At 35.6% G+C, this 19,500-nt stretch overlaps 1 protein-coding gene across 6 annotated transcripts in view; it reads left to right on the forward strand.

Annotated features, from left to right (window-relative positions):
- CAMK2D (calcium/calmodulin dependent protein kinase II delta) overlaps positions 1-19,500 on the forward strand; it is a 316,939-nt gene that overhangs the window by 80,280 nt on the left and 217,159 nt on the right. For all 6 annotated transcript variants that reach the window (XM_028121257.2, XM_028121262.2, XM_028121260.2 and 3 more), the window contains exon 3: positions 15,689-15,748. In XM_028121257.2, coding sequence (XP_027977058.1) covers positions 15,689-15,748 — 60 coding nt within the window. The remainder of the gene's footprint in view (positions 1-15,688; positions 15,749-19,500) is intronic.

A 19,500-nucleotide genomic window follows, 5' to 3' on the forward strand; every position in this document is an offset into this window, starting at 1 on the left:
AGGATGGGGAGGAAAGTGAATAATGGAGAGGACTTATGGATTGGGAGAAGTGGAAGAGTCAGTGGATTGGTGGTCCTGATGGTTGAAAAAAGTTACCTAGGAGACTTTGAACACACCGTTTGGAAAATGAGCAGTTGGTGGTTGGAGGGTAGGGTTTTTAACTTCCTGACTGTGGAGGAGGATGACCAAGTTTCAAGGAATGACTACAAGAGTGGTGACTGAAATGGGCCAGAAGTAATCTCCAGATCACTGGAGACAAAGTGGTCAAGGAACTGAGAAGCCCTGTGTGGACGAGTTATCCATTTGTTGAAGTAGCCTAACATGTTGGCAGGCTGGCTATGTGCCACATCTTTAATAAACAAAGTAGATTGAATGGTAGGGGTACAGGGAATGGATGGGGGAAGGAGACCTGCTAAAGCCAAATAGAACTTTCCTAAGATTTTAATGGATTGTATGATAGAGATAGCCTGGATTTTGAGTGATCTCTTTTCCATATTTTCCTGTATTTTGGCCAGTAGATGGACATAAAAATCAGAGCTAAAGGAGTCTCCTCATTTGGGTTACAAATTCCAAGATGACAGAAACTATGTCTTAATCACTGCTGTAGAGCCTGTGTAGATCTTCTTGGCTTACCCAAATACAAATGGTAGATGTTGATGAATAAAGCATAATAATAAATTATGAATGAAGTAGACAGTGCAGCTATTTTAGATGGAAGATTTTGTTGTTTTTATTTTCATACAAGCCTGTACATTTTATAAATTTTACATGACATTTTACCTCTGTGACTATAATTACTTTGCATGTCCATTATTTACATATTAGGCTCATGTTTTTTTCTCCCAAAAGTAAACTTTTTAACTAGAGTAATTAATTTCCCTCTGATTCCATGGGAACTTCACCATTTATGCAAATATTTTGAGGAACCAGTTAGTCACTTCCTTTTGACAGAAATTGCATGGAGGGGCATCTGGTATGATTAGGTATGTTTTGTCTGGGAAGGATCTTCCTGCCTCCCCAAATTCCAGTTTGTAAGCTTTTATCATTCAGTTGTTTAGCCAGCCATCCAGCAGTCTGTCTTTACTAAGCAATTGCTTGAGAGATTCAGGTAGTTTGCAAAAGTTTATAAACTATGATATTAAAGTCAGAAGTAGTATGTTATGAATATGCAAAAAAAACCTGGCAGGACATGGATCAAGATGTAAATAATGGTATATCTGGGTAGTGGTGTTTTAAATGATAGTTATTTTAGCTGAAATATGCATATATTTCCTATTTTCACAATAAGATTTTTAAAAATAATATTAAGATGAAAGAAGGTAAATAGGGATGGGGCAAATAAGTCAAGAATAAGACTATGTGAAAAGGAAAAAAGATTTATTATGCAGGAGATAGATGATTTGTCAAGGATGGAATATGCATGGGTGGACTACAGCTGCATATTTGATTCTGCTGTGAGAAGCTAATGCAGGATGCTCTCTTCAAAGGCCTCTGGTCACAGTTCCATATTTCCAGGTCACTTGGCAGAATTCCTACAGTCTCATGTTTTAAGGAGCAAATGGTATGGGTTTCTCGCTAGTGCTGCTGGCATTTTATTTCCTGGGGGGAAGTAGCCATTGATTTCTTTTAACTGTGATACAGAAAAATGATGAACTTCCAGGGGTTCCCCTGCCCCCTTCACAGCTGTTAGGGAGTCTTGTTTTGGCTCTCATAATACCTGTGGATTGACACAAATCAGGTTTTTTTTTTTTTCAGTGTCACTCTACAGACAGTAGACATTTAGCAGCTGGGCAGTGGGTCTGTTCAGTATAATGGGAATAGAAGTTAATTTCATATGTCAGTCCAGGGCAGATTTTTTGCTAAGGTTTTCCACAGAGAGGCAAACATCTTCCTCTTCTAGAGTTTAGAAAGAACCAAAGTCAATTTGGGTGACATTTAATATGCTTCTTTATAAACTATAAGCATCAGGCCAAGCAGGGTTGCAAAAAACTTTTGCTTTAGAGCTGGCCTGGTTTGTAATGCCATGCCAGTGGCAAATATGTCTTCTAAATGATTGAGATAGAGAATTCTAGGTAAAAGATAAATATTCATTACCAATGCATGATGAAGGATGACATCTAGAATGATGAATTAAGAATGACACTCTCTTAAGTCCAGGGAATTCTGTCCTGCATTTCATATGCATTATAACTTCAAGATCAGATGGAATAAGATGATACACTCTATAAACTGTAAGTTATCTAGAAAGTTTTTAGGTAATTGGAAAGTACACAGTCATATTTCACAGGTATTCTAATGTAATCTACTGTTCTTTTAGCTCTGCTTCCAAAGGGAATTGAACATGGGAACTCTGAAAGCAGAAGAATGCCATGTGAAAGAAATAAAAATATTCAGCAAATCCAAATTCTAGATGGTTTTAGATTTGTTAAAGAAAATATTTGTAACCTCCGACTATTATGTGAAAGCACTATAATCAGATCATTTACACCCCACTGAAACCCCCTCTCCTCAGCTCCCCCAAATTCACTGTACCTATTCACTCCTGCCCTGGAAGAAGTCTTGGTCAAATCTCAGAGCTTTGCACTTCCTTTGAGTCAAAACAGCAGTCTCATTTCAGAAATTAAAAAGTCCTGACCAGTGTAATATCATTTGAAACTTCTCTCCTCTGCCAAGTCAGGCCTGTTTCACAATTGAGAGACTCCAGGGACCAGAGGAAGGTGTAGTACCCAACACTTTGTCACCTCATTTCCTCTCACATTCCCTGGTTGCTGTTTGTGGCCCTTTAGGACAAAGCTATAAGGAACTGTGCATGTTTGATTTCACTGGTACTGTTCTAATCTGGACTGCTACTGTCTGAGAGATGCATGATTACTAATCTCATGGGACATTTTTGTGGGTTTTTGGGCAGTTCCTCTTAGACATCACTGGTGACCATTTTGCTAACAATGGCCATATTTCCCCTGTCTGGATGGCCATGTTTTTAGCTGCCTTTCCAGCTCCTGGGCTTCTGCCATTCTACTTCTCTTTTGGGTCACATTGGCTCTCCACGTAGTTCTCATGGGGATTGTCCATTGTAAGATAATCTGTTCCTCCTTAGGGCCACATCTGGCTCATGGGGAATGTGCATCTTTGCCTTGCCAGTGGTGGAAGTATAGCCTCTTCACAACAGAGTCCACTTTGCTTTGTAGTTCCAGGGCAGCTAGCCAGACAAAATTTCATGCCTTTAGAGTCCAATTTAGGTAGGAAGCCATTCTTGTTTTTCTCAAACTGTAGGAGATGAAGCTCTTCAAATATTTCTCTCAGACACACCTTTTCCTCCCTCAATTTAGTGCTCTTAAGTAAGCTCCTTTCCAGTGTGGGGTAGAAGGGGATGCAGAGTGTTCTGAGGACTCTATGCAGAACAGTTCTCCCTCATGTTCTCATTATCTGCTCTTGTACAGCTGGAAGTGAGCAGTGGGCTCATAATGGCAGAATGGCTTCAACTGACCGCTTGACAAATCCTGAATATATGGTTTTAGCATCTTGTATCTGACAACTAGGTAGTTTCTAGCCTGCAGAATTTCAATTAAAACTGAAACTATTTTATTTTAATATCTTATTTCAGTAGTATTTTTTTTATTTAGGTAGCTACATTAAACTTCCTATTTGTGTGTGTGTGTGTGTGTGTGTGTGTGTGTGTGAGTGTGTATAGGAAATAAAAGCATCCACAAAATGTGGGTAAAGTAGAAATACATGATTAAATATGTAGAGACAAGACGAGGTGTCTTGAATTTTTCAACTTGGGGAGTATAGTTCAATGAATGATAGTTTCACTTTCCATCTCCAATATGAAGGGTATTATTATTATTATTATACATGTAATTTCTAGTTTAATTATTAGTTCATGAGTAGTTAGACTATAATAAGTTACTTTATCTTCCAAAATATTGATCCATGTCCTTGTGTCTGCTTAATAAAAATGCTTAATAAGTATGTTCATAATGAATATGTTTAAGTACCATGTCTGATGTAGGAATTTTTTCCCCTAAATATAAGCATAAATCATCTCATAATGTAACATTCTCAGGGGAGAGAGGAATAAGTATAGTTCTTCACTTTTATAAGATTTGCTTTTTGCCCTAATTCCTTGCAGATTTTATATTGGAAGTCATTCTTTTTCTCCCTGATTTTCAGCTTGGTGATCTTTTTGCTATGGTTGGTCACTCATGACTAATGTAATATAAGTTATGTATAGCTTTTTAATGAGTAGCTTAGCAATGTAAATGAGTATTTACTTAAAGAAGATTAAGTTTTGTGAAGAACTTTATTGTGTGTGATTTTTTATGTTCAGAATTTGAACAATAAGTTACCTTCTACTTTTATTGTAACTATAATTGGGAGTGTGGACCCAGGGACTGCAGTTTATGTAGTTTAGGAGATTCTCCCTAAAGAAAGAAAACAAAATTACAAATACAAAATGAAACTCAAAAGTAAATATATATATTTAGAATGAAAATAGTCACAAGAAATGAATTTTGAGAAGTTGACATATATTGCAAAGCATAACGAATAGAAAATTAGCAAAAAGTTGCTCTTTCTCCTCTGCACACCCACACTTGTGGGGTGATTTGTAGTACAAGTTCACATACTGGGGTGCCCTATCATCCCACAACAGGCTGGGAGGGGGGGTATTCTGGGAAGCATTCTTACTTTGGGATGACTAATAATAACACAACTATACCCAGTCATGGCTGTGAACCAGGTAAATATGTTTCATTATATCCAAACTAAACTGAATCCTCGACTTAGCTTCCCCTTTGCTAGATCTCACACGTTTATGGCCACTCCAGTATCGTTCAGTACAAGGGGAGATATGATTGAGGGAAAGAGGCGGTGGAAGGAAATAATGATCATAATTAATTGTGTTGAAACATCTTGTTTTGCAAGTTTTATGAGAACATATGATCATGTAGCTAAAATCCCCTTAGGGTCCTGAAGTTTAAGATTTGTTAGCTTCACAGTTACCTCTGAGGGAAACTTATGAACAGAAAAGTAAATAACTGAATGTTTCAGATGCTTAAAGGAATCATAAAAGTCCATGTGTCTCTCTTTTCTTTGTTTCATTCTTCTAAATTGTTATCCAGGGGTGCCTGGGTGGCTCAGTCAGTTGAGCATCTGACTCTTGATTTTGGCTTAGGTCATGATCTCAGGGTTATGGGATCAAGCTCCATGTAGGGCTCTGTACTCAGCACAGAGTCTGCTTGTCCCTCTCCCTCTGCTTTCCCCACCCCCATCCTGCTCATGCTTGCTCGCTATCTCTCTTCCTCTCTCTCAAATAAATAAATAAGTAAATAAAATCTAAATTGTTGTTCAAAGTTATTTATCTTTGTTTTTAATGTATTATTAAACTACATAAGGAAAAATGTCCTATGGAAAACTATATATTTTCTGCTTTTCATGTTTTGAATAAATTTGTGTATTTGATTAGTAGAAAAACATATTTAAGAAGAGCGAAATGTTTACCACAGTAGGAAAAATTTATTTTTGTGAAATCACTAAAGCAAATGCTCTCTTATGTTACTGTGCAACTGCCTGTAAAAGTCATCTGGGCCACTGGAAAAAATGGTAAAGCATGGATTGTATTTATCTTCAGTAGGCCTTGTTTCCGTTCTGGGTCCTTGGAATCTCTAGGTAGTAAGTTTAAAAGATTTTAATACAGAATGTCTCAAGTGACTTAGCTCTGTTATGCCTAAACATGAGAATGGAATTGTGCAGCTAAATTCTTCCAAAAGCACAAGTAAAATTACACTTAGGGGAGAGTACTGTGTAGACCAAATTCTAGAGACTGAGGGCAGAATGAGATATAAAATTCATCTCATTACCCTTCTATAGGAATATGATCAGAATAATTTTTCAAAATGCCATGTGACTTGTTGACATACAATTAAAATAAAGATGAATAATCCTTTTAATGTACTGTTGGATCCTATTGGCTAGTATTTTGGTGACAGTTTTTGCATCCATGTTCATCATGACCAAGTGGGATTTATTCCTGGGCTGCAAGGTTGGTTCAAAATCCACAAATTAATCAATGTGATACAATACATTAATAAAAGAAAGAACAAGAACCATATGATACTCTCAATAGATGCCAAAAAAGCATTTGACAAAGTATATCATCCTTTCTTGATTAAAACTCTTCAGAGTATAGGGATAGAGGGTACGTACCTCAGTATCATAAAGCCCTCTATGAAAAACCCACAGCAATATCATTCTCAATGGGGAAAAACTGAGAGCTTACCCCCTAAGGTCAGGAACATGGCAGGGATGTCCACTATCACCACTGCTATTCAACATAGTATTAGAAGTCCCAGCCACAGCACTCAGACAACAAAAAGAAATAAAAGGCATCCGAATCAGCAGAGAAGAGGTCAAACTCTCACTTTTTGCCGATGATATGATACTTTATGTGGAAAACCCAAAAGACTCCACCCCGAAACTGCTAGAACTCATACAGGAATTCAGTAAAGTGGCAGGATATAAAATCAATGCACAGAAATCAGTGGCATTTCTATACACCAACCACAAGACAGAAGAAAGAGAAATGAAGGAGTCGATCCCATTTACAATTGCACCCAAAACCATAAGATACCTAGGAATAAATGTAACCAAAGAGGCAAAGAATCTGTACATAGAAAACTATAGAATACTCATGAAAGAAATTGAGGAAGACACAAAGAAATGGAAAAAACATTCCATGCTCATGGACTGGAAGAACAAATATTGTGAAGATGTCAGTGCTACCTAGAGCAGTCTACACATTTAATGCAATCCCTATCAAAATACCATCCATTTTTTCAAAGAAATGGAAAAATAATCCTAAAATTTGTATGGAACCAGAAGAGACCCCGAATAGCCAGAGGAATGTTGAAAAAGAAAAGCAAAGCCGGTGGCATCACAATTCCGGACTTCAAGCTCTATTACAAAGCTGTAACTCTCAAGACAGTATGGTACTGGCACAAAAACAGACACACAGATCAATGGAACAGAATCAAGAGCCCAGAAATGGACCCTCAACTCCATGGTCAACTAATCTTTGAGAAAGCAGGAAAGAATGTCCAGTGGAAAAAAGACAGCCTCTTCAACAAATGGAGTTGGGAAAATTGGACAGCCACATGCAGAAGAATGAAACTGGACCATTTCCTTACACCACACACAAAAATAGACTCAAAATGGATGAAAGACCTCAGTGTGAGACAGGAATCCATCAAAATCCTTGAGGAGAACACAGGCAGCAACCTCTTCGACCTCAGCCGCAGCAACTTCTTCCTAGAAACATCACCAAAGGCAGGGGAAGCAAGGGCAAAAATGAACTCTTGGGACTTCATCAAGATAAAAAGCTTTTGCCCTTACCCCCAGCTGGTGCACTCTCTCTCTCTCTCTCTCTCTCTCTCAAGTAAATAAAATCTTCTCTCTCTCTCTCAAGTAAATAAAATCTTAAAAAAAAAAGAATGTCGTGGTGGTGGAAGAAGGAAAATATTTCTCCTGCAGGACAGCTTAAGAGTGGTACCATCAAATTTCACTGTTTATTCCTTTACATTCCCAGGAAAGAGGCTAAATATGTTATCTAGTAGCTCTCTCTGAAGTAGTATCATGTGATAAATTATTTATCAGACATCATTCACTTTGGATGTGTGGAATGAATGAATAAAAATATACAGTTTAATTTGTTTAAAAATTTTACACTCACATTTTTTTCCTGTATTGTTTATTTTTGAGATGTTTAGGGTATACCGTAACACTGAACAGCTATGAGTTTTTGTCCATATTTTACTGTATTGATTCGTCTCTTTCTGACTGTAGATATCAGTGGTTCTCCCACTGTTTCAATTAACAATAAATAGCATAATCATATGATTTTATTGAAAAGTTATTTTCAGGGCACCTGGGTGGCTCAGATGGTTAAGCGTCTGCCTTTGGCTCAGGTCATGATCCCAGGATCCTGGGATCGAGTCCCGCATCTGGCTCCCTGCTCCTTGGGAGCCTGCTTCTCCCTCTGCCTCTCTCTCTCTCTCTCTCTCTCTCTCTGTCTCTCTTGAATAAATAAATAAAATCTTTAAAAAAGTTATTTTCATAGTATATTAGAGTACATATAAAATGATTAATGCTTGATGGAATTAATAGCATCTGTTAGGAATTCCGGTTTTTTAGAGTTATAAATTTCTAGTAATTATAGAAATAATGATGATGATACCATATATTGAGTACCTACTTTGTCCCATTATGTTCGCTGGTGCTAAGTATTTTACGCTCATTTTATAGATGAATCTTTTGAGCAGTCAAGGAACTTTGATAACCCAGCTAGTTGTAAGTGGTAGCACCAGATAGCAACTCTTGTCTGTTTTACTCTGAAACCTGAGATCTTTCCATCCCTCTGGGTTGTCTCTGTGTCTAGTTCTGCAATATCAGGAGCTTTCATTATGGGCCTTTTATTTCTCTGGCAGCTGTGGACAATTCCGTCTTCCTCCACAGGTGAGACTTCAGAAAGAAGGTAAAATGAAGTAGAGGTCTGGTTTATTCCCATGTAATGGATGTTTAAAAATATAGGGAAAAAAGGTTTTCTGTAGAAATCATAAACCATAGTTTCTGGTCCATGTAGAATGAAAGTTTGACTGACATCATAATTCATAATTTAACATTTACATGAGATTCCTACACAGAAAAAAAAAAACTATTCAAAAGCTTTCACTCCTAAGTTAAGATATATGAACTTTTAGCACATACATCTAATTCTACTTTACCATGAAAGGAAGAACATCATCCTATATAGTTATAGAATCTTATTGATTTATCCAGGATAAATCAGTAAGTGGGCAACAGAAAGTAATGGGAAGTGATCAGTACCTGGTGTCAGAAAGAATCTAGGTCAAATAGTTAAAAAAATCAAATTTATGACATAGATTAAGCCTAGTTTAAAATAAAAGGATAAAATGAAAGATAATATTTAATTATGAATTTAAAAAACCTTTGTTAAATGAATATGATAGCTTTAAATCCATATACATCATACTCAGGCTTTCAAATAGCTCTTTCTAACTTACAGTGTGGTTTTAAATGTGACCTACTTAAATGGACAGAATCTATATTCCTACCAGAGGAGTGCATCACTTAGCTTGAAGTAATTTCTCTAACAAGAAAAATGTATTCAGAATGTAATTCAAAAAAATCTTTAGGAATAAGACCTCTGAGTAGCCACATTGTAGTGCTTCAGAATTCATGCACTAAAGATTGTACTTTTGTTCAGAAAAGATCTCTTCAGGTTCTCACTGCCAAATAATTACAATTATTTGTAATTATTTTATATTTTCATATCCTTGTTTTCCTCCATTCTTAATTCATAGCAGTTATGAAACAAGGAAAGGGCAGTTGTCATTAATTCATTTATTTTTCAACAATGATTTATTTAATGCCTGTTTATGTACTGAAGATACAGCAGTAAGAGCTGACAGTAAAAACGTGAAGAAATAGAAAAGGTGTAATGAACAGATGCAACAATACAAAACTTAAAGTACTTTAGGTCCATTTTGTTTAATCTTCCCTCTTCTGAAAATGGATAGCCAGGCAGGTATGGTTCTAGATGGGGAGCAGGGCTGTTTCTTGAGAGTGTAGTTTCTTAGAAACCAAACAAATGTGACAAAGTTAAGAATGGAGTTGGGTTGGTTATAGTGGAGAAGCCAGAAAAGCGGGATTAACCTGCCCTCAGATATTGATAGATCTAAGGCATTGATCTCAAACTGGCGCACTGGGCCAAGGAACAAGGAGGTAGGAGCAGGGAAGGTAGCAGCGTAAGCTCATAAGCCAAAAGGTTAGCAGAACAAACATTAATAATGGAGTTGGATTTTAAACATTCTATTTTCATGAACATGAGGGGTCACTCCTGCATAACTGCTATATAAGATAATTTTATGGGTTGGAATCTGTGAGGAGGGGAACCTGGAAGAATCCAACCCCTTTGGGTGTGGCAAATCCATGTCTTCCTTAGGTTGTATGTTTATACTCGTGTGTGTTTGGAGGGAAAGGTGGTAAGTGACCAATTATGATAGCCATCCTCCTCCCCCTGCCCAAACCATCCTTTGGCATTGCCTGTGCTGATAAGGCGATTCCATATTGAGGGGCATGGGGCAGACTGAACACAGGGCAGTACCCTGGGGGCTTTCACACCTCAGTAGCCTCTGAGGGCTTCACTGAATTATAGCAGAGTAGCAATGACAATAATAATGACCCTAGGGTATCAAAAAAGGTTAAATTATTTTATATGTCATTTATTTAAGAAAGCAATGATTATTAGACTTACGCCCAAGAGGTTAATGTTTTAAATTGTTTGTCATTTGGGGTAGGGGAGGTAGTTACTTTTGAAATTTACTTGATGAAAGTTCATTGGCTAATGTTGGCTGGATAAGTACGTTGTTGCTTTATGTAGCTTTAGTGATACCCTGTTGCTCTGTGAAAGTGATTCAGAGCTAGCCCTTTAATTTCCATTTGTGATCAGAGTTATTCTCCATAAAGATTAAAATTTGATTTGGAACAGGAGTGAAGGATTTAGTTCATTAGGCTTGAAATCACATTTATCACCTCATTTGAAATAAATACCTTATTAAATTTAAAAAGTATCTAAAAGTATCTTAAAGCTGGGAAGAAGTGACTACATTATCTCTAAATTCTCAGAAACTTTTAAAATGCTGAGGTCTTTGTACTGGGTCATACTATTCCCTGCTGATACCATGTCAAAACTGAATGATGATATATTTTCCTTACGGCATTGTTTATAGGGTAGATCTTCAACCATCCATTGCTAACAGCATGTTTCTTTTCAGACCTGACAATATTACAGCCTGAAGGGTTATATTTTTATTCAAATAACAGTGTGGACTTGAGCTTCAAAGGAAGAAAAAAGTCAAACTATTATAGTTTGAATACTTTAATAAATATTAAATGATAAATGAATCTGATTCTACAGTAGCTGCAGGGTGTGTGGATAATAAAAGAAAATCTTTAGATGGTGATAAACAGTATTAGATGTCTTGCCTTTTATAATCTGCCTTTGCGTCTCTTACCATTATAGTTGTGGGAGTTGGGGAAGGATGAGGTAGGGATGCATGATTTTTGTTGCCAACTGAATTAAAAGTAAAGGAAATTTTAAATGTAAAACTTAATCATCTCTTTAGAAGGATAAATACAGAAATGTCTTTTGTGTTTACTTGTATATTTCTTTTTTTTTTTAAGATTTTATTTATTTATTTGACAGAAAGAGCACAAGCGGGTGGGGGTGAGCGGCAGGCAGAGGGAGAAGGAGAAGTTGACTCCCCGCTGAGCAGAGAGCCGACATGGGACTCGATCCTAGGACCCTGGGATCATGACTTGAGCTGAAGGCAGATGCTTAACCGACTGAACCACCCAGGCACCCCTACTTGTATATTTCTAAATGAGAATATTCTAGAAGTAGCTTATCTTAAGAATGAGAACCTGTTAAAGAGATAGGGAGTTTGAAGAATTTACATTTTACATTTATTTGAGGCATTTGTAGTTCTAGACAATGGTAAGGCAGGAGAATATCTGTCTTTATATTTGGTAATCCAGATATAATGGATACACTGTTAGATCTAATCCAATGCTGTGCTGATTCTTAAAACACTATTTCTATTTGAGTTATTAATAACACTATATACCCACATTGAGTATAGAGATTACTTAAAACAATAACACTATACATGTTTAAAATATTTTTCAGAATTCCTAAAAAGAAGTATTATATGACACAGTTTTTTTTGTGTTTTTTTTTTATAGAATATACTGGTGGTTCTCAAAGGTGTGGCCTGTAGACCTAGGAGTCCCATGAAACCCTGTTAGAGAATCTACAAGTTCAAAACTATTTTCATAGTAAATCTAAGACATTACATGCTTTGTATGTGTGAATGTATGTTGACGTTTATACCTATGATGCAAAAGAAATAGTGGATATAATTGCTGGGACCTTTGCATGAATCAAGGCAGTGGCATCAAACTATACTCTTCATCTGTATTTTTTAGTACCATGCACTTATAGACTAAAAAAACCTTACTTCACTGAGGATTTCACATGAGAACCAGTTAAAATTATTACTGTTATTAAATCTTGACCTTTGATCATGTATCTTTGCAACATTCTACATGATTAAATGAGAAGAATGCGTAAAGCACTTTTACTTCACACTGAGGTACAATGGTTGTCTCAAGGAGAAGTACCTTGCAGTTGTTTAAGTTAGAAGCTGAACTAGATACTCTTTCATGGGATACCATTTTTACTTGAAATTACAACTGAAAAACTAGTTATGATTAGTCAGACTTAGGTTATTGAGAGACATTTTCTCAAAATGAACAAAGTGAGCCTGTCACTTAAAGGAAAACAACTGACAGCATTTATTGCCAATAACACAGTTCAGGCTTTCAAACAAAAATTAGAATTTTGGAAAATTTGTATTTGCCCATGAGAACATGGGCAATTCTCCAATTTAAAGATTGTTCTGGTGATATTAGTGGTTATATTGTTTTTATGATAGTATGTAATGAAATGTGTCCGTGTTTGGAAGAACACATAACATACTAAACCAATATTTTCCAAATGGTGCATCATGTTATAAAATTATGCCTGGGTGTAAAAGAAGTACAAGAAAGAGCAATAACTGTTAATGTAGCAGAGTAAAATTTTATTATATTAGAAAATTTATTGTATTCATGTTGAAAATTAATTTGATTAAAACATATAAGTTCATGACTTTATTGATATGGTTCATAAAGTGCCTTGATAAGGTTTCGGATTCCACTGGCAACTAACCTTTAAAAAAACTATCACTTGTTGAGTTTTGGGATGATATTAAAGAACAATACCCACAATTATCTGAAAAGCTGTGACAGTACTCTTGCTTTTCCAACTACATATCCTTGTGAGGTCAGATTCTATTGATATACTTCAACCAAAACAACATATTACAGTAGATTGAATATAGAAGCAAACATGAGAATACAGCTGTCTTCTATTAAGCCAGACATCGAAGAGATTTGGCAAAGATGTAAAACTGTGCTCTTTCTTATTTTTTTTTCATTTCAAAATCATTTTTTGAGTATAGCTGATACAATGTTATAGTAATTTCAGGTGTACAACATAATGGTTGGGTAAACATTATGCTCTGTTTACTGTGAGTGTAGCTACTATTTGTCCGTATACATTCCTATTAAAATGTCATTGAATTTTTTTTTTAATTTTATTTATTTATTTGAGAGAGAGCATGAGCAAGGGAAGAGGCAGATGGAGAGGGAGAGGTAGACTCCCTGCTGAGCAGGGAGCCCAATGCAGGGTTCGATCCCAGGACCCTGGGATCATGACCTGAGCTAAAGGCAGTTGCTTAACCAGCTGAGCCACCCAGGCGCCCCTGAATTTTTTTTTTTTAAATAACAGTATTTTTCATGAAAATGTTACTGTGCTGGAGTTAGAAAATCAACATTTTGCTACTATCATAGTAAAGACTGGTTCAGGCAGGAATCATCACTGAATGCACAATCTACAGGAAAATTTTGAAGAAGACCAGGATGTTTTCCTGGCCATAAAAAGTCTCACCACATATTTATTAGTGACAAAGGAAAAATTAAAAAATAATACTTAGCAGAGAAATTCAAAGCACCTTGCCCTTGCGATCAAAGTCACCATTTTTGAGAAGCCGTTGGACAGTGTATACTTCATATGTGACAGCTGGAGAAGGATAGTGTTCTAGTTGAGAATGCATCGCCTAAATCAAATCATGAGCAAACGTTTGACAATACCAAAATGAGATTCATTATTTTTAAAAGATAGACATGGTATTCTTCAAAATTGTCAGGTCATAGAAGACAAAAACTGTGGAAATATTCCAGATTAAAGGAAACTAAAGAGAGATGACAACTAAATACCATATCTGACCCTAGGCTGCATCCTGCATTAGAGGGCGAAAATCCTATAAAGGGCATCATTGGGTTAAATAGACAAAATTAGCATATGGATGGTAAAGTATTGTATTAATGTGGCATTTGCTGAAGTTGATAACTATACAGTGATTGTAAGAGAGTATCACAATTTTAAGGTAATATACACTGAAATTTTAGGGGTTAAAAAGGAGCCTTCATGTTCGTAACTTACCTTCAGATAGTTCAGAAAAAAATTAGGTATAAATATAAACACATATTTGTGTATATATTTGTGTGTTAAATATGTGTATACATATACACATACACAGACATGTATACATACATAGAATATAAATGATTTTTTAAATGAGTAAAATGTTAATAATAGATGTATCTGAGTAATCTGTTATATAAGTGTTTTTAGTACTGTTCTTCAAATTTTCTGTGTTTCGGTTATTTCCAAATAAAAAGTTTAGAAATTAAATGCAATAACTTATGTTAATGTAATGGGTTCATTATTGTTTTTAAATGAATTAATATATCTTTAACATTTTTCTTAGTTTTGTTTCTCATGGAGTAAGCATGAATATATCTAATCCATATGAATAAAGCTCTTTGGGGTCCTTGATAATTTTTAAGAGTGTTAAGAGGTTCTGAGACCACAGATTTGGAGGACCATTGGTATAGGCTATGTGTGGGTAGTTAGGTAAGTGTTCCTCTCCTTTTAAGGTTATTTTATGATTCTAGTTAATGAGAGCTAATTTGGTAGATGCCACTAATCACTTAACCTCTTTATGCCTTAGTTTTTATATTTTTAAAATAGGGATCTAATATTGCCTAATCTCAGACGGCTATTGTAAGATTTAAGTCAGATGTCTATATAAGGCTCTCAATTAATGACCACTCTGCCGTGCTGTCCTTGTTGGCAATGTGTGTTTCTGCTCTGTTATTGCTTCTTTTTGCCATTTGTGATTTGGCCAGTGATTTTGGTTCTAAATATATGCATATGAGCCACCACAAAGAAATCAAAGAAGAGTATCAGATAGTTCTTAAAATGCAAGTTTATAGTGGTCATGCCCCTTCAAAGAAATGATTAGGGAAGCATAGAAGGATGAAGATGAGCAAGCAATTTGGGATTTTTGGAAGTCTCTGATATAAGAAAGAGCATCATAAACTTGGGAAGTTGGACCAACGATTGTATGAAGAGTGGTTGATAGAAAATATGACTGGGCAGAAAATATTTCCTCATTAGAGACAAACTGTAACCCTACTTAGCACCGTTTCCATGGTATTTCAAATTCCAAATAGGCATCATCTGATTAAATGTGTATGTGTATATTGGGTTAATTAATTTGTTGTAAGAATATATACTTAAGGTAAAGAAAGAATACTATTGTTTTGTGACATTTTCACTGTTGTCTTGGCCCTGTCTAAATTCAGCTCTATTCTGTATCTCACTCTATCAAACATCAAGCCAATGAAAAAGAAAGAAAATTAGATTGTTAAACTATATTATGTTCACCTAACTGCAAATTATCACTTTTTTTTTAAAACAAGTGTGACTTTATTCTTTTCAACTTTCTCTTTTACAGATAACTATAACTGTTAATACAAGAAATTATCACTTTTTAAGAGATCAAAAGATACATAAATGTAAAGGCTTTGTCATTTTGATATGCTCTTTATTGTCTTTTAATCTTTTTTACTAAGACTTATGATTTATTTTTTTAAACAGATCATCAGAAACTGGAAAGAGAAGCTAGAATCTGCCGTCTTTTGAAGCACCCCAATATTGGTAAGGAAATCTTTTCAATTTATTTTAAATGTTAATTAAAGTTTATGTTATGTATTTTTTAACCGCAACAAAAATGTTACTTTAGTAATCTAGACTATTTGCAACTTCTAAGAAATAAGTTCCTAATTTTTGGTTTTGGTTACATTTGATTCTTCTAAGTTTTTGAAATGTTTTTCAAAAGGTAGCAGTTAATATACTAATACTTTAAAATAATACAAAATATTATTAATTGAATAGTGCTTTTATGTGTCTTCAAGGATTGTTCAGCTGCTGCTGCTGAAGTTTGGAGAGACAGAATTTATGTCATTGTTTTAGTCAGCTAAATTACTTTTTACCTATCCTGTAAGGAGTTTTTCCTATAATTATTGATTTTCTTCCAGAAACTAGTAAAATTATTTTACAGTATTATCCCCCATGAATTATGAAATAGCACGATAATGTTCAAAATAAAAAACTGATGAGTATAAGAAAAATAGAAGCAACAAAGGAAAGAAGAAAAACAACAAAAAGAACAAGAACATGATTCTGTGAGAGTAGTTTTGATTATTTTAGATAAATGTCACTGCCCCAGCTCTGTGAGTTTTATTGTCAGCCAAATTATTTGTGATGTAGAAGCTGTGAGAGAGGGAGTGATAATGCAGTACAATTGCAAAATCATTCACTGAGAAGGTTTATGTTCTTCTATTTTTGTGAATGGGACCATTCAATTTCTATTCCTGACTTGAAGTTTCTAGTGTCCTGCATACTTCTTAGGTTCTTAAATGAATGAATGGACACTACCAGGTAAATCTGAAGCATTAACAAACCAGCAGCTGTCTAATATGAACCTTCTGGTTGGAGAGAGAACAACTCTAAAATGTAAATACATCTTTACAAGTGTTTTACCTGTGACAGTCTTTGGCATTTCTTGGTTGGCTATCTTATTTTGCTAGGGCTGGCATAACAAAGTACAAGATGGCTTTAACAAAGAAATTTATTTTCTCATCATTCTGTAAGCAAGAAGTCTGAGATCGAGATGTTAGGGTTTGTTTCTTCTGAGACCTCTCTCCTTGGGTTGTAGATAGATGTCTTCTCCCTGTGTCTTCACATGGTCTTGTCTCTGTTGTAATTTTTTCTTCTTGTAAGAGCACCATCATATTGTATTAGGGTCCACCCTGATGACCTCATTTTAACTTAAATGCCCTTTCAAAGACTTTATCTTCAAATACGGTCACTTTCTGAGGTCCCAGGGTTGAGACACAATTTTGGAGAGACACAATTCAGCCCATAATATTGGCTAATGAGAAATTACATGGTATGACCCACTGTGGTTCAAAGAGCACTGTTCTTGCTCAGGTTTAAGATAAAGTGAAATTTTTGTTTGGTTTGCTTTGTTACTCTTGTGAAGAAGAGTTGTTATTTGTTTGTTTTTAATCAAGATCTTTCTGTGAAACTCAGTTTTTGTAGATAATGAAACTGGTTGTCCTCATTTCCTCCAGGAGACCAAAGTCAGACATTCTAAAGACAACTCAAACTAAAACAAGAACAATTTTCATTTTGAAACCATGCTGAATAACCTTACTAACAAAGGGGAAGTTGTACACTGGGGAAAGTTCTAGTTTTTTTTTACATGGACAGCACCATTAACACACTCTGACACTACATATAATTTTTTTCAGTGGTGCGTAGCAGCCAATGCCGTGGCTCCCTGGTCGCCTCACTTGGGGTTTTCTTCCATCTTTCAAGATTTCAGGGGTACAAAAGCAACTATAGAAGTTTCAGGTCCTTGAATTCTGAGATCCATTTCTAATCATGAGAGATTTTTTAGTGATCCTGTACTACAAGATGGGAATCATAAATAGATTAAACTTCTAAGACACACTCTCAAAAATCATAACAGTGGCAAATTACTCATATTATTCATTCACTCAACAAACTGGTTTTCTGGGAATACAGTAGGAATACAACAGACCATTATACCTGCCCTCACATAAGTTGCATTTTTGAGGTAGACAGACAGTAAACAAAGTATAGGATGTTATATTGTGATAAGTACTGAGGGGGGCGGAAAGCAGGGAATGGAAATTGGTTATGTTGGGGGATTATGATTTCAGATAGTTTGGTCAGGATGACTTAATTGAGAATGGAATTGGAATAAAGACCTAAAAAACAGGAGGAAGCCAGTCGTTTGGCTCTCTGGGGAAAAAAGCATCAACAGATAGAGGGAACAAACAGCCTTTGTAAAAACCCTGAGGCAAGAATTTGCCCAGTCGATCCCACCAAAACTTTTTTTCTAATTGGAGAAATGTGGATGAATTATTTTTCCTTCTACCTTATCTTAATTGATTATCTTAATTAATCTTCACGTTATGCAATTTGACAGTGTTGTGTTTACTCACACAAAGAGAAATGATTAAACACCAACAGTAATTGTCAAAAAAATAATAAGCAGCAGTAAACAAAGGACTGCTTTAAAGATAGATGCCATGATGGGTATCTGAGATTATACTGGAGAGTAGGGAGAACAGAGCGGTAAGCGCAGTGCTGCTGTTCCCGTTGGTTAACAGTTTTCACATAGATCACTCGCACTTACTTGCTCACTGCTGGTTCAGTTTACTCTGGTAAAACAGCATTTGGTCTTGATTCTCCTGAAATAGGTTATAAAGTGATATCTAGTATGAGACTCTTACCTCTTCTTCCCTTTTCTCCATTCTGTTATTTGCTCAGTTATCTTAAAATCTACCAGGTTTTAGAACTTGAAGGAACGAAATGCTACTTTTGACCATTTTTCCTCCAGTGAAATTTTGCTTATTACTTTTTTTTTTAATGTGCCTTTCTCTTGGCACAGAGTCAGTAATCTGGGAACTTGCAAGTAAAAAGTTTCTCTTGAAGAAACACATAAACCAACTAAAATTGGTAATTCATAAACCACTCTTTTTTTTCTTTAGTGTTTTTTTAATGTTTTTCTAATTTTCAAAGTAAAGCACAGTGGAAAGTTTGGAAAACACAGTGATGTCTGAAGAAGAAACCAAAGGAAACAACTTTTAATATCTGTTGTGTTCATTTCTACCTTTTGTTGATAAATCTTATGTGTATGATAACTTCCAGTATTCTCTTCTACACATTTTCATACCCATTTAGGTAAACCATGAAAACATAATTTTTAAAATTATCTTACTTAACAAAATTTATTTAGTGTTGTGGTCATTGCCAGCCATGTTCTAGGCTTAACACACTGGTGATGAAGTGGTCATCCAGAGAAACAATATCTCTGCTTTCCTAAAGGTCACACCCTAGTGTAAGGAGATAGGCCACAAAACAAAGGGCCATCATTATAATGTCATAGAGATTAGTTCTATGCAGAGAATTAAAATAGCGGAAATTGACACCAGGGGATTGGGTGGCTACTAGCAAAGAGGGACAGAATCAGACACTCGTTTAAGTCATTAGGCAGATTTTATTCAATATTATTGCATTAAGAGAAAGAGCTGAGCTCAGTTCCAAATACAGCAAAGACAACTAGGGATTTATAGCCAAGGAGCAGAATGAGAATTGAAAATTGCTGAGAGGAGATAGCAAACGTAGGGGGATTCTTACTGAACTTACTAAACTACTGACGAGATTCTTATTAAAGGAAGGCCAAAGGCTTAGACATCCAGGGCGAGGGATGAAGAACTTGATCAGATGTCAAGGGTGATCACATATCAAAGATGGAGGGGTGAGTTTGTAGGATTCTTCGCTAAGACTAGCTTAGGCAGGTTGAGTATAGGGCC

This window comes from Eumetopias jubatus, unplaced genomic scaffold (genome assembly GCF_037043125.1).
Source record: "Eumetopias jubatus isolate StellerSeaLion01/CBP00866 unplaced genomic scaffold, mEumJub1_p1.0 scaffold_2, whole genome shotgun sequence".
NCBI classification, from domain to species: domain Eukaryota; kingdom Metazoa; phylum Chordata; class Mammalia; order Carnivora; family Otariidae; genus Eumetopias; species Eumetopias jubatus.